The sequence below is a fragment of the Gracilinanus agilis genome, chromosome X (assembly GCF_016433145.1).
Source record: "Gracilinanus agilis isolate LMUSP501 chromosome X, AgileGrace, whole genome shotgun sequence".
Lineage (NCBI taxonomy): Eukaryota > Metazoa > Chordata > Mammalia > Didelphimorphia > Didelphidae > Gracilinanus > Gracilinanus agilis.
In genome coordinates, this window is record NC_058136.1 from 28124846 (window position 1) to 28141169 (window position 16324).

The following is a 16324-nucleotide window of genomic DNA, read 5'->3' on the forward strand; positions in this document are numbered from 1 at the left end:
CTGTAGGAATCTTAATCCTTCTACACGAATCTTTCCTCAAAAAAGATGAGATGGCACTCAATAGCTTCTAAATTTCCTTCTGTTCATATGTTCCTATGATCTGTGAACATATCCATAAATAATAATAACAATATCTAGAATTTATATGGTGATTTAAGGTTTGCAGAATGTTTCATATGTGGTCTCACAGGATCCTCACAACAACCATGTGAAGAAGGTAATATTATTATACACATTTTACAGATGAGGAAACTGAATCTGGAAAAAGTTAAGTGACTTGCCCAGCATGACACACATAGTATTTGAGGTTACATTTGAACTCAGATCTTCCCAATTCCAGGTCTAATGTTCTATTTGTTGTATCACCTGGCTGCCAATAGATGCAACATCTTGATGCAAAAAAAAGCCTTTGAAAAATATAACACATTGTATTGAAAAAATATATAGACATAAGACATATTTTTTAGTATATCAAAATTATCCAAGATCAGTTAGAAGCTTTTCCTATAAATAAGAGAGTTAAAACAAAGATGCCCTCTTTCCTTGGTATAGTTCTAAAAATACTAGCAATAGCAGCAAAGGGAGGTGGGGGGGAATCAAGGTGTAAAGATAGGCAAAGAATAGATAATACTACCCCTACCTGTTGCTGATGTGACAACTAACTTAGAAAAATCTAGGAGATCAGCAGTAGAACTAATTGAAGCAAATGATAGCTTCAATAAGATCACACTCTATAAAATACTCCCTCCCATAATAGTAATAACAAAATATGGAAGCCAGTAACAGAAAAGCTAATCTTTTATCAAAATAATGGGGAAAATGCCTAAAATATCTGGGAATCAATCTCTGAAATCACACTCGATACTTGTGGAAGATACCATTATAAAACTATCCTTAAAGAAATAACAAAACACTTAAATAATAGGAGAAATATTATCTGATCATGGCTGGGCCATCAAGATATAATAAAAAATAACAATATTATCAGTGCTCAGTATATTTACATAGTTCACCACCAATCACAGTACTAAAGAGATACACAGCTAGACAAAATAATAAAATTCATTTGAAAAAAAAAGGATCTATATAAGAAATAATGGGAAAACAGTAGATATGAAGAAGAAATAGCACTTCCCAAACTGAAATATTATAAAACAGTCAATACCATTTGCTAATGGTTAAAAAAATAATATATCAATGGGTCAGATTAGACAAGAATGAAACAGTAATAAATTAACTCAATAATCTGATATTTTATAGATCTAACTATATAAATTACCTAGGAAAGAATTCCAGGTTTGACAAGTACTTCCAGGAAAAATGAGCAGCAGTCTGGCAGTATTTAAATTTAGACTAACATTTTATATCATGTGCCAGAATAAATTCAAAATAGATACATCACCAGGATATTAAAAATCAGACCATTAAAAAATCAGAAGGAAATCAGATTATTGGTATCCCATATCTATTAGTAGGGAATGACTTCTTAACTAAATAAGAAATAGTAGTGATAAAAAATATGAAATAGATAAAAATGATTTCATAAAATTAAAAAGCTTTCATGTGAACAAAATTGATAGAATGAGAAGAGAGGAAAGAGTCAATTGGGGAAATAAACTCTGTATTAAACATCTCTGACAAGAGCCTGATATCAAAGAGACATAAACAAAGAACCAAAGTATATAAGACCAAAAACCCTTCCCCAAGAGATAAATGGTTAATGGATATGACTGCATTGATCATATACACCAAAATTTTTATAGCAGTATTTTGTAGTAACCAAGAACTGGAAACAAAATAGATGCCCAATGACTAGGGAATAGCTTAACACATATGGATCATTAGCACATGGACATAACAGAATAATATATTATCGTATGCAGTGATGAAGGGAAAATAAATCTCTCCTATGTGCCAGGCAATATGCTTGGCACATTTACAAATGTTGCCTAATTTGACACTGAATATAGAGAAATATAGAAAGATTTATATGAACTGATGCAAAGGGAAGAACTAGGAAAACACTCTACATAATCACAAATGGAAAGAACAACAAAAAATAGAAACAATAAGAAGTGAAAGTTGCAAAAAAAATCATGATTAAACTTGATGCCCAGAGAAGAGATATGAGAAGACCCCACTCCCTGATTCAGTCAATAAACTTTGATTCAACTACTCTGCTAGTAAGTTCCAAAGTATCAACCATCTGCGCTGAGCATGGAGGATACGGTCTCTGCTGTAAAAGAGCTCATGGTCTAATATGGGAGACAACATGCAAACAACGATGGAAAACAAAATAAATACATAGTATACTGGAGATAATCACCAAAGGGAAGGTATGACAATTATGGGGAATCAGGAAAGGCTTCTTATAGAAGGCAGCATTTTAGCTAGGATTTTAAGGAAGCCAGGAGGGAGAGATGAGACAGAAGAGCATCACAAGCGTATATTATATATAATACATAACATCAGATTTTTTTATATATTTGTTAATTTTACTGAGCTTATTTTCTCTTTTTAATTATAAGGGATTGGCTCCCTGGGAGGAGTGGGGATTTTCAGAGGGAAATGTAGAGGATGTAAAAAACAAACTATATCAATCTAATTTTATTTCAAAACAAAACAAGAATGTATACTAAACAAATGAGAAGCTAGAACAAGATTTATTTGGCAGTAGATAATTCCAAAAAGCAGAAGTTGTAATCATGTGATCAGGCAACATATGAAATCTATTGCACGGAATCTGGTCTTTTAGGTTCTTGCCCAAAATCCTTTTCTGGAAAGGATTTTGGCATTTAGCAGGTTCACAGTATTATGGTCTCCTGTGAAGGTGGCCTCTGGTAATAGGCTATATGAAGGTTTAGAATTTATTAAATCTCTATCCTTCTTCCAACGTCTTTAATAGAAGGTCTCCCCACTAAAGTCTATGTCCCCTCTCATTCTCATTCCAGATACTTTCAGGGCAAAAAAGGAGGGCACCATCTTCATTTTTTTACAGATCATGGATAGACAACCTTAGGTAACCTTATTAATACTCCCTGGAGTAGATGTAGGTCCTGTGAGGAGAGAACAGGACAACATATCTAATAACTAGAGCTATTTAAATAATGTAATGGCTCACCTAATGAGACAAGTGAGAAATTCAGAGTGAATAGAATGCTACAGGAGGGATTCTTCTACTTGGTGAGTGATTAAACTAGGAACCCCTCCATAGTCTTTGTTACTATGTCTTGATTTAAAGTAATTTGTCAGTTAGTCAATGAGAAAATTGGAGGTGTTATATGAAAAGACCTTTAGAGGGGGGTAGGTAGGTGACTCAGTGGATTGAGAGTGATGCCTAGAGACAGGAGGCCCTGGGTTCAAATTTGACCTGAGACACTCTAACTGTGTGATACTTGGCAAGTCACTTAACCCCCATTGCCTACATGGTATTAATTCTGAGAGAAGGTAAGGGTTTTTTTTTAAAGACCATTGGAGCTATTTTTGTGTGAAAGCCTCTCCTTGTAAATTAGTGATTCTGTCCATGTAGACTTAGAAATTCTTCCTTAGTGCCCATGGAAGCAATGTAAGAGGCAGTTTGCCTCATTTGTGGAAGTCATGTAAAACTTGACAGTATTATTTGTTCCTAGCAAATTTAAGATGACTGAAAGGAGAAAAACCTAATATATCCTCTATGAGTTACTTGTATCCTCCTCTGATGCCTCATTAAGGCATGAATTCCTAAAAGCTATGTCAATGGCATATAAACTCTGGCAGCTTCTACTAAGCTGGAAAAGCACTGTCTAGAGCTACTTGAAGGGATTGTTTGCAGGTTGACTGCTCCTAGTCAACAAAGTTTCAAGAGTTCCATCACCCGCTAGGCCACAGGGTGAGGCCTTTTATAGGTACAAGAGCTTTCAGAGCCTGGCTGAGATAAGTATGAGTAGAAGAAAGATCCCTGTCAGAGAAAAAGGAGTTAATTAGTTGCCATTAAGAAAAACTACAATGGATTGTGCAAAGGCCACCTAAAACTAATATCTTTTATTATTTAAAAACAAAACACAAGAAAATTGGACCAACGCAGAACTGAACAGGATTCTAACCTCTTGTATACCATCTTCTCTCCCCTGATTGAAAAAATAAAGAAAAACAAAGTTTTTGTAATGAATATGTAATGTCAAACAAAACAAATTTCCATGTTGTCCATATCCAAAAATACGTCTCATTATCCACTCTGAGTTCATTACCTCGGTCGAGAGGTGGGTAACATGAATCAGCAGTTTCTCTGGAGTCATGGTTGGTCATTGCAGTGATCAGCATTTGCAAATCTTTCAAAGCTGTTTGTCTTTACAGTATTATCATACAAATTACTCTCCTTGTTCTGCTAACTTCACTATATATCAATCCATACATGTGTTCCCAGTTGTTTTTCTGAAACTATTCCTTCATCATTTCTTATTGCACAATGATATTCTAGTATCTACATATAATCAATCAGCTATTTTCCAACTGATAGGTATTCCCTCAGTTTCTAGTTCCTTGACATTGAAAAACATCTACTATAAATATATAGGTCCTTTTCCTCTTTTTGGATCTCTTCAGAAAATAGAAAAGGTATGAGGCATGTCATTTGGGGGCATAATTCCAGGTAGCTTTCCAGAATGCTTGGACTAAATACCAAATCTACCAATAGTGCATAAGTTTGCCTGTTATCTCAAAATCTCTCCAAAATTAGTCATTGTCCTTTTTGGTCATCTTTGTCAATCTGAAAGATAAGAGGTGGAAGTTAAATGTTGCTTGAAGTTGCATTTCTCTGATTATTACTGATTGAGAATATTTTTTTCCTTCTGAGTGTTGATAGCTTGAAACTCTTCATTTAAAAACTGCCTACTCATATCCTTTGTCTTTTTATTTTGAATCACTTTCTCACACATATTGGATATAAGACCTTTTGCAGAGAAACTTGCCATAGTTTTCCCAGATATTTCTTTCCCCCCATAATTTTAGATGATTTTGAGGTGATTTTTACCCCTGTCATTATATGTAGAATGGGCCTTCCTGCTTAGACTTCTGAGGCATCTAGGGAGCCACAAGTTTGTACTGTTACTGCAATAATACTGAATTTTTGAAACTGGCAAAGATTTCAGTGAGTCTTAAGTCTAACCCTCTAATTTTATTTATTAGCTTTTTAAAAGCAAACTTGATAGTCATCCACAAACATGAATATATGGACAGAAAAAGGGGAATTGCATACGAAATCATGAATCTACTATATATAGTTTGCTTTGAGTAAAACATCAGCTTTAACAAAATAGTACTAGCACTGCCCTTCTCTGTGTCCTCTTTTAAATTTCCTTTGGCTTGTATAATTAGTGTGTGTGTGTGTGTGTGTGTGTGTGTGTGCGCGTGCGCGCACGCGCATGTGCATGTGTGTTTCATGGATACTTTTCTTTCATTTTTTTAAACATCATTATCACTATTTCCTATTCTCAGCCCCTTCCCCCATTCCCTACTCTTTCAATAAAAGCTGAACCTTGTATCAAATTAGTATAATCAAGCAAAACAAATTTACCTTACTTTCCAGTATCTTTTGTCTCCTGGGTTTACATTTACAGATCCTATCCAGCTCTGATCTTCTCCTCAAAAATGCTTGAAAGTTCTCTCCTGTTAGAGGTTCATTTTTCTTATCCTGTTGGATTAAACTCAGCTTTGCAAGCCAAGTTACTCTTCACTGTAAGCCTTTATTGCCTTCATTTATGGTAGCTTTTGCATAGTCTTTCTTATCATAACTGTGGTACCTGAACTCTTTCTTCCTGGCTGCTTATGGAATGGAATTTTTGTTTTGTCTTACTTTAAAGTGGAAGCTCTGGATTTTTGGCTAAAATATTCCTGGTTTTTTTCCATTTGGAGTTTCTTTCAGGAGGTAAGCAATGGACTCTATATATTTTCACTTTACCCTCTAGTTTTAATAGGCATGAGCAGTTTTCATTTGTGATTCTTTGAAATATGAAAAAAGACCTTTTTTTGTCATTTGTTTTATGTAGCCAATGGTTCTATCTCCTGGATCTGTTTTCTAGCTTCTGTTTCTGATAGAAAATGCCTTACCTTTTTCTTTAAATTTTTTTGACCTTTTCACATCATCTTAGTATTTTTTGTTGCCTCATGGAGTTATTGAATTCTGACTGCTCCAATCTATTTTTAGGGTGCTTGCTATTTTTATAAGGGTTTCCATCTTCTAGTCTGTTATTTCCTTTTCATTCATTTTTTCCCATTTAATTTTTTTAATATCTTGCTTCATTTTGTTCTAGATACTCTTGGAGTCCCTTGGGGCCAAGCTATTTTTTTATTTGAAGTTATACTTGAATGTGTTGGGGAGTTGTCAACTTCTTCTGGATTTACCTCCCAGGCACAGTATTTCTTTTTCGTATTGAGTGTTTTCTTCTGTCTGCTTATATTTCTAGCTTCACTTTCTGGATTGGGACTTTTTGTTTGCATCAGACTCTGGTCTCTCATATTTTGGTGTGGTGGTCATAGAAATGATCATGAGACCTGCTTGGTCCCATTCCTTTTTATAGTCTGGATGCTCAACTCCCTTATTTTACAGAATGGGGAAGGGAAAACTTTTAGATCATATTACTAAAGGCAAAACTAGGATTTGAACCAAGGGTCTCCTAAAAAACAGTCACTGGAGTTCATGAAACAATTTCAGGTAAACAACCAGGTGTGGAGGCAAGGTGAGAAAGGGCATAATGTTCCTTGCCTAATATAAAAATATGAAAGAGTATTCACAATGTTTGCCTAGATTTTTGTGTTTTCAGGGTCAAAAGGAGTTGTGCAAAGAGAATATGGGGAGCTTGTTGTATCCTTGTTAAGGAGATGACTATTACTTCATGATAATAACTAAATGATAAGTGTCTGGATTTGAATTTGGAGGAATTGGGATCAAATCCTGGTTTCAGATGACCTTACAGGAGAACAGTAGCTTGTCCATGTCGTATTTTAAAGTTTCTAAAGCACTTTTCATTTGTCCTTATAATAACCCTGCAAGGTAGATAGTATTTTGATCCTTATTTCAGAGATGAGGATACTGAGGCTGAGAAGTTTTGTGGCTTGCCATGGTTATTTGATATCTTAGAAAGGCACACTCTGTGCTGCCTCTGCAAGTCATCCTGAGCTTCAGTTTCTTTATCTGAAAAATGGAGCTAAGAACTGTACCTACTTTATAGGGTTGTGGCAAGGATAACATGTGCTTTACAAACTTTGTGAATCTCAACAAAGGAGAGCACAGTAATGTACTGGACTGGATTTTAGGAAACCTTGGTTTCTAATCCTGGCTCTGCCTTTAACTGGTTATTGTATAAGAAGGCCCTTTCTCTTTTTGAGGTTATTTTCCTCCTTTGAAAAATGAGTGGGTTGGGCATCCAGGTTACAGAGTAGACAGAACCAAGCACTGGTCTACATGATCTATCTCCTCAAGTTATTTTGAGGATAAAAATGAGATATTTGTAAAGCACTTATCTTGGTGCACAGTTCACAGTAGGTGTTAATTCTGGCTATCGTTACTCTTATTAATTTTAATACACTTCAGATTAAGGTCCCTGTACATAGCCCTCCAAGTGTAACCCAGGCACTTGAGGGGGAGGGAGGAAGGAATATAAACTATCAAATGTGGAGAAGAGTTACATATATTCTCACCCCTTGCAGAAATAATTCAGATCCACCCCTAGCCCCACACTTGGCCTCATAAAATCTGGAGAAGTAATCTTTCGTTTCACACTTGGCCTTTCTACCTTTTCCCTGCTGGTGACCCCAAATCACTCCCCTGTCTGCCCTGCCCAGGCTTTCCTCAAACCTCATTGGAGCTTTTTGATCAGCTGTCATTACCACAATGAGACGTGGTCTTTTTCCAGGATTGTTATCTCAGCTTGTTGTTTTGGTTCTCTGAAGTGAGCCTTTCACAGGGTCACAGATCTAGAACCAGACAGGACCTGAGGGACTGTGGAGTTCCAGCCTTCTCAATTTGTTGCTGAGGAGACTGCAGAGACCTGCTTAGGTAAGTCCCAAGGCCCAATTTCAGGCCTAACCTTCTTTCCATTGCCTATCACTGTTTCCTTTCCTTTATTATAAGACCCAGGCACTCCTCTCTTGCTTCCTTCTCCTGTCTTTAGTTTAGACTTTGGGCTTCAGGAGAAGGTCTACCTCAGTGGCTGCAGAGCCTCGCAAAGCCCACAGTCAAGACTAAGCATTTTCACTCTGCCCAATTTAATGTGATAAATGGAAACAAAAAAATTTTGTTTTGATCAATTTGTAATCTTAGAGGCTTGTCTACAGAGCTAACACCTGGTCATAAGCATTCAAAAAGTATTTACCAGGGAGTCATGTGGTGTCTAGCTGATCTAGGCAAACACAGACTTCTACAGGCTTACAGGAAGCTTCCAATCTGATTAGGAGTAGGAGGTGGGAGAGAGACAAGACCAGCCCAACCAAAGTTGCAGTGTTGGTAATTGAGACCACTACAAGAACAAATAGGACAGGTAAGTACTTTGAAACTAAATTGTGTAGGACCTTGAATGTCAACATGACAAAATTGCTACTTTTAAAAGTGTGTCAGACAGTCATAAAATGCTAGTTGGTAAAGACCTTAAATATCCTCTGGTCTGTTCTAAGAGGCAAAGCCAGTAATGGAAGCAAGATCCCCTGATGCCTAGCTTCTGCAGTGAATTATTGGGAGCTTTGTTTAGCTCAGGGCTTCTTAACCTTTGTAGTGCATGTCCTGGACCCTTTTGGTTATCTAGTAAGGTCTATGAATTACTTCTCAGAATCATGGTTTTAAATGCATAAAGTGAAATATGTAAGATTATAAAGGAAACCAAATACAGTGAAAAAGAATCAAGTTCTTTTTTGCAAGGCTTTTAGAAAGTTCAGACCCTAAGTTAAAATGCCTGCAATCTAGACTTAAAAAACAAAAAACAAATCCATAGTTCATTGGAGTGGCTACTATGCCCATGTTTTGGCTTTATGTAACTAAGACATAGGAGGTCCTGGAAAGGGCTTCCCCTGTTTTAGTGCCCCGGAGACAGAGTTGAAACTTACTTTTCAACAACTTATCTCATTGGTGGAAGCCCCCAACTGCATCTAATTGGTTAACTTTAAACAATGTCTCCACCTATACTCTATCTCTGGAAGTATCTGTTGAACTGGTCCAGACTACGTGAGGACTGTCTGGTGTCAAGACCAAGGATAGCCTGTTCATTTTTTATTTTGTGCAAAGCTGTGATTTCATTCATCTAGCAAAAAAAATTAAAAACACCCTCGGCTGCTGCAGGTAGGCAACTAAGAGTTTTTATAACTTTCTGGGCATGTTAAGTGCTTAAGTAGTTTGTCCATGGTCAGGAAGGGGCAATTGGTGGGCAATAGACAGAGCTTTGGGCCTCAAGTTAGGAAAACCTGGACATAGATCTGGCCTCAGACACTTCCTAGCTGTGTGGCCCTGGACAAATCACTTAACTTCTGTTTATCAGAGTTTTTTCAGCTGTAAAGTGAAAATAATAATAGCACCTACTTTGTGGGGTTGTTGGATCAAATGAGATTTGTTTAAAAAAGGGGAGAGAGAAAACTGCTTAGAATGGTGCCTGGCACATAATTGGTGATTAATAAATGCTTAATTCCTTCTCCTCACAAAGCCAATTGATCAGAGGCAGAATTTGAGCTTAGAACTCCCTGACAAGAAGGTCAACTTTAGGGAATTCTCTACTGAGGATTGTACTCTAGGGCATTATTGGCCTTCAGAACCAGTGTAGAGGAGACTTAGCTGAGGAGTTTTTAATCTACCTTTCCTCTCCCCTCTTCCCACTCTTCCACCCCCCAGTTCTAGGCCTGGCTTACCACCATAGCCAGACTCCCAAATCATCTTTTTGTTGCACTGGGGAGAGTAATTTATGTATGGGATAGTAGAAAGTGTGTTTGGGCTCCCAGGTCCTTTACCTGATAATCTCTGTGATTTTATTCAAATCCCTCAACCTCTCTGGGCCTCTTTCTTAATTTTAATTAGGGAGTTGGACCACATGACCTCTAAGATACTTTCAAGCTGTAAGAGACCTCAATTTGCCCTGTATGAATAAGCATGGAGGAAGTGTGGTATAAAACTTAACACTGAGCTAAACTGTCAGTCACTCCCTGAATGACCTTGAGGGCAAGTGCCTTCAACCCCGGGGACAGGTTCAACAGTTGTTTCTATGTTTCCTTTCAAACTCATACTCTGTATCCTGTGCCTTCATCCTTTCAGAGCCCATAGCAGCTAGAGGAGTGGTTGGTAGGAAGAAAATCTCAACATGGATTGCTTTTCAGGTAAGTGCTCTTGGGACTCCCGAGAAAAAAGAGGGATTTACATTGGGATGGATGGAGATTAGGGGGAAAAGGCCATTACTGAGGCCAGAGTGAGGCTATCTGCTCTGCCACATTTGGTGGCCAGATTTTATAATGACCTAAATGTTGAAATTGCTGGGTATGGATAGGACTTGGTGAACTTGATCATAGCTTGTGGTCTTTTTGTCACTACCACCCTACATTCTCTCTCTCTCTCCAGTTGGGATATGGAATTTGGGGATTATACAAAGATAAGCCAGGCACTGTACTAAGTACTAGAAATAGAAGTACAAAAGTAGACAGTTCTCCCTTAACGGGCTTATGTTTTAATCGGGGAAAGGCATGCATTTAGGCAAGCTGAGGTTAAGGGAAGAAGTCTGGATCAGCAGTTGTTAATGTTGATTTTATTGCTATTTCCAGAATAAGACAGTAAAAGTGGGAAGGTGGTGAAGCAGATATAGTCATATAACAGCAGGGTAAATGGCAAGAGAGATGGAAAGCAAAGTCTGGGAACAGTTCCGTGGGGTGGGTTAAGTGAGTTTGAACTTAGTCGTTCAGCCATCAAGGGAGCTCAGTTGCAGGGCACAGTTCCAAAGGGAAGTAGATTAACTCCCCTGAGGAAGGAAGCATAGACTAGACCCATGGTAGCAAACCTCTGGCATGTGTGCCAGAGGGAGCACTCAGACCCTCCCTGTGGGCGTGTGCACTATCACTCCTGCACAGAGTTCACCAGAGTTCATTACTAGAAAGCTGTAGGGATGTGGGCCTGGGCTGCTCTGCTCCCCTCCCCCTCTCCATGCATACTTGAGGACATTTCTCACATTACACACCCCTCTAAAAGGTTCACCATCACTGGTCTAGACAATAGCATCAAATTTAAATAGAAACCAGTGACTAAATGATAGATAAGTGTCCATTTAGGCTATATCTTTATTAATTATTAAATAATTAATAATTATTTAATAATCAATATTATCTTTGTTTCCCAGTATTCTTATTTTGTTAAATATTTCCTGTTAGATTTTAATCTGATTCTGCCATGTAGCCCACATGCCGCCACATACAGAGTATTTGACACCTTTGGTTGAGATTATGGATCTCAAAGAAACCTTAGAGATGGCTTAATATGTACCTTCCACTTCAGAGATAGGAAAATTGAGGCCCAGGGGTTTAGATTACTTACCCAAGGACAGTGTCAGTAAGGAACACAGCTAAGCCTAGGATTCAGATATCTTGGCCTTTCGTCTAATGTTTTCCTCATTATGGCAGGTTGCCATGCTGCTGTCAAGATCATGGTCTGATCATGAACATAAAAATATTCATGAATTTGCAATTTTTCTAAAATCACAGTTTATGCTTCTCCATGAGAAGAGGTTTTACAAATTTGTGGCAGTGAGGAGGAAAGAACCCCTAACAAAAATATGTTACTTTATCCAAAGTGATTTTTTTTCAAAGATCTTGGATGGTTTCTGGTCTATCCTATAGCATTCTCTCTTTCTTCCCATAACCTCCCTTCTCTGGGACAGGATTGGAAACCAGAGAAATTATGAGTCTTCATAAATTTGCCCAAAAGGTGAGTTCATTTGCTGTGACCTGCAGGTCAGCAGCTAGAAATCTCAATTCTACTCATGGGTGCCCATGACCCCCTTCTAGAATTGTTATTCTAGGGCATCATTTGGATCTTACAACCTTTGAGGCTGGAGAAAACTGACATCTTTGCTGAGCAAGTTGCTCAGTGGTTCATGAGAGATGCTTTCTGACTATCCTTACTTATAATTGAGATTTGTAAGAATATGTACCATTTATTAGGGTAGATAGAGTGCCAGGCCTGGAATCAGGAAAATTTGTCCTCCAGAGTTCAAATATGGTCTCAGACACTTACTAGCTGTGTGACCCTCGATAAGTCACTTCATCCAGTTTATCTCAGTTCCTCATCTGGAAAATGAGTTGGAGAAGGAAATGGCCAACCCCCAACCCCTAGGATCTCTACCAAGAAACTATCTAATGGGGTCATAGAAAGTTGCAATGACTGAACAACAAGACCCCTTAAAGAATAATAATGTATTGAGAGGAAATTCTCTTTAGAATACATCCTCCGACCTCATTGAATCAAGTGTCAATTTTGAATTGACTCCCTCTCCATGGTGACAGGAAGCAACCACTATTTTCTTCCTCTCTATGAAGGACAAATTCCAGCTCTGTTACTAACTTGCTATATGATCCTGAGCAAGTCCCTTAACCTCTCTGGACCTCCAAAAAATGAGAGCTTTGGATTAAAGGCATCTAAGATTCCTTTCCAGCTCTGGATTTATGATTCTATTAGATTGCCTGGGTTTAAGTACAGCTGTGATCACTGTAGCCCAGGGCTTGGTTTTGTTTTGTCTTTAAACAAGGCGTTTTTGAACAATTATTAGGAACACATGAAAGTTAAACAGAAAACTGAGTGGAGGTTTGTTATTTTTTAATATGACGCAGCAAGGACAGCGAGCCTTTTTAAATAGATACTAGCTGCTTTGGGCCCTCAGGATTTGAACCACCACTGGGCCTGACTCAGTGAAGATTTAAAAAAATCTGAAGTCCATAGTCCTCCTAAAGAACCCAGACCCCCATTTTGCCCTCCTACACTAACTACATATTTTGTGGTCCCAGGAAGGGAACAGTGTGGTATACAGGACAGGAATTGCTGGATTGGAAGTCTGAGGCTTGGGCCTACAATCCTAGCTCTGTCACTACTAGTTGTGTGACCTTGGGCAAGTCACTAATGCTCTAGGCTTCAGCTTTCTGCAATATAAAATGAAAGGGTGGGCTAGGCCACCTCCAAAATCCTCCTTTGTCATTTCTATATCACTCAGTAAAATAAGATGATAATGAGACACCAGATATTTGGGATACTGTGCCTGGCTGTGCCTGGCTGCTTCACTTTCCTATATCCCTCTAGCCAGGGGCACTCTGTTAAATGTCTAACAAAGGCATCAAAAGGGAAGGGGAGGATATACACTATACAAGTTGAATTTGCATTATGAGCATTTTCCCCAAGACTCTTAAGTCAGAATAAACAACAAAGTAGTAAGTCAAGCTGGAATTTTAAATCCACCAAAGGCCAAACAGTCTTCCTTTTCATGTTTTGGCTGACTCTAACAGTCCCTCCTCCCTCTAATTCCTCATCTCCCACCTACAGGCTGAGCCCCACTCAAGCCTTTACTCTTAAGAAAGGAGGGCAAAACCATACCTGACATTCAGTGGAAGTGGGGCATTCACATATCCATTCATAAATATTTATATATGTACACATATACATGGAGTTGTCATATAGTTATTTCAGTTGTGTCTGACCCATTGTGACCCCATTTAAGTATCTTAGCAGGGATACTGTAATGGCTTGCCATTTTCTTCTCCATCTCATTTTCCAGATGGGGAACAAATCGGGGTAAATGACTTGCCCAGGATCACACAGCTAGCAAGGGTCTGAGGGAAGACTCAGGCCTTCCTGTTTTCAAGACCAGCACTCTATTCACCAGGCCACCTAGCTGCCCATAAATATACATATATACACATAAATATGTATATATACACATATTATATACACATAAATATACACACTACATATATATATGTATATATATATAAATGTTTTAGAGTTTGCAAAGTCCTTTAAAATCATTAGCAACTGCAAAGCTCGTGCCATCCCTGAGATATAGGCACTCTTGATTGATATTTTTTTTTACTTATGTCATTGATATAATAAATTCCTGGTTAGGAAACCTTAGCCTATCAATATTGATCAGCACCAGTTCTGCAATTCAGAGTTTGAGGAGTCCCATGAGGCACAGAGATGTTAGGGACTATCCCAGAATCACAGAGAATGCACCAGAGGTAGGACGTAGCCAGGTCTTTCTATGGCTAGCTCTGAATGCTTTATACCAAGCATCCTGTAGTTATAATTGTCCTCATTTTTCAGAAAAAGAAACTGAGATTGAAAAGTGAAGTTATTTGCTCTGGGCTACAAACTTNCATATTATATACACATAAATATACACACTACATATATATATGTATATATATATAAATGTTTTAGAGTTTGCAAAGTCCTTTAAAATCATTAGCAACTGCAAAGCTCGTGCCATCCCTGAGATATAGGCACTCTTGATTGATATTTTTTTTTACTTATGTCATTGATATAATAAATTCCTGGTTAGGAAACCTTAGCCTATCAATATTGATCAGCACCAGTTCTGCAATTCAGAGTTTGAGGAGTCCCATGAGGCACAGAGATGTTAGGGACTATCCCAGAATCACAGAGAATGCACCAGAGGTAGGACGTAGCCAGGTCTTTCTATGGCTAGCTCTGAATGCTTTATACCAAGCATCCTGTAGTTATAATTGTCCTCATTTTTCAGAAAAAGAAACTGAGATTGAAAAGTGAAGTTATTTGCTCTGGGCTACAAACTTATTAATTAGGAGAGGCAGGATTTAAATCAAGGACTCCCTGTCACCACTTTAATAGTTCTCAAGTATAACAAGGCATTGATCTTCTTGATGTAGCCTCTCAAACCCCCGGTAACCTCACTCCATTCCCAACAGCTGAATTCCTGACTATGAACCCTGGTCCTCCAGTGGCCTGATCCTAATCTCAGTTTTGCTGGATTCCCTGAGGCTAAGGGGCTATACCAGTGGTTCCCAAAGGTTTTTGGCCTACTGCCCCCTTTCCAGAAAAAATATTACTTAGCGCCCCCTGGAAATTATGAAACTATTTATTGAACTCAGAATAGAATGTAATACAAAAAAAAGTGTGGCCATCACCAGCCTACTGGATCACTTCAGCACCCACCAGGGGGCGGTAGCCCCACTTTGGGAATCACTGGGCTACACCAAGATCTTCCCCAAGTTATTATCAGTAGCCAGAATCTCTACCATCAAGTTCTGAACTTGGTACAGAAAAGACCTTTTTACAACTTCTGGGTGACTGGTCTAGGATAGCACTGTGGTGTCTGAGTTCACATACACAATTTCTCCTGCCAAGAGTCCAATGAACAGGTTTTTCTGCATAGAAAATGGCCTTAGAACCGTCAACTGGCATAGTAGATGAAGTATTGGCTTCTGAACCAAGAAAGACCTGAGACTGAACCTGGCCTCACTTCTCATGGGATAATGTCAATTTTGTCTTAGCTTTTCTTTGCTTGTCTGTAGAATAGAGATAATGCATGTAAGTCACTACCTCCCATGTGGGTTATAAGGCTCAAATGAAGTGACAGTTGTAATACTCTTTCCCATTTTATTATTTAAAACTTTTTTTTACTAATTACATGTAATAACAAATTTCCACATAAGTTTTCCAAAGTTATATGATCCAAATTGTCTCCCTTCCTCCTTCCTTCCTCCCAGAGCTGACAAGCAATTGGATCCGGGTTATACATGTATTATCACACAAAATGTATTTCCATGTTGTTCATTTTTGTAAGTGAATACTCACATAAAACCCAAAACTTAAACCCCTCCAAAATGTGAACAATGGTATGCTTCCATTTGCATTCTGATTCCAACAGTTCTTTCCCTGGAGGTGGACAGCATTCTTTGTCATAAGTCCCTCAAAATTGTTCTGGATCATTGTATTGCTGATAGTAGCTAAGTATCACAGTTGATTGTCCCATAATATTACTGTTTCTGCATACAGTTTTCTTGTTTCTGCTTATTTCACTCTGCATCAGTTCATGTAGGTCTTTCCAGCTTCTTCTGAAATCATTCTGTTTGTCATTCCTTACTGCACAGTAGTATTCCATCACCATCATATACCACAATTTCTTTAGCCATTCCCTAATTGATGGGTATCCCCTCAATATCCAATTCTGTGCCACCACAAAAAGAGCAGCTATAAATATTTTTGTACAAATAGGTCCTTTCCCAATTTTTTTTATCTCTTTGGGATACAGGCCTAGTAGTGGTATTACTGGATCAGAGGATCATTGTGTTATAGCCCTTTGGG

General features: G+C 38.2%; 1 protein-coding gene across 1 annotated transcript in view; it reads left to right on the top strand.

Moving 5' to 3' along the window:
• The first annotated feature begins 7973 nt into the window (after positions 1-7973).
• LOC123253614 overlaps positions 7974-16324 on the top strand; it is a 39967-nt gene continuing 31616 nt past the window's right edge. The window contains exons 1-2 of the mRNA XM_044682783.1: positions 7974-8032; positions 10265-10326. Coding sequence (XP_044538718.1) covers positions 10311-10326 — 16 coding nt within the window. The 5' untranslated portion in view covers positions 7974-8032; positions 10265-10310. The remainder of the gene's footprint in view (positions 8033-10264; positions 10327-16324) is intronic.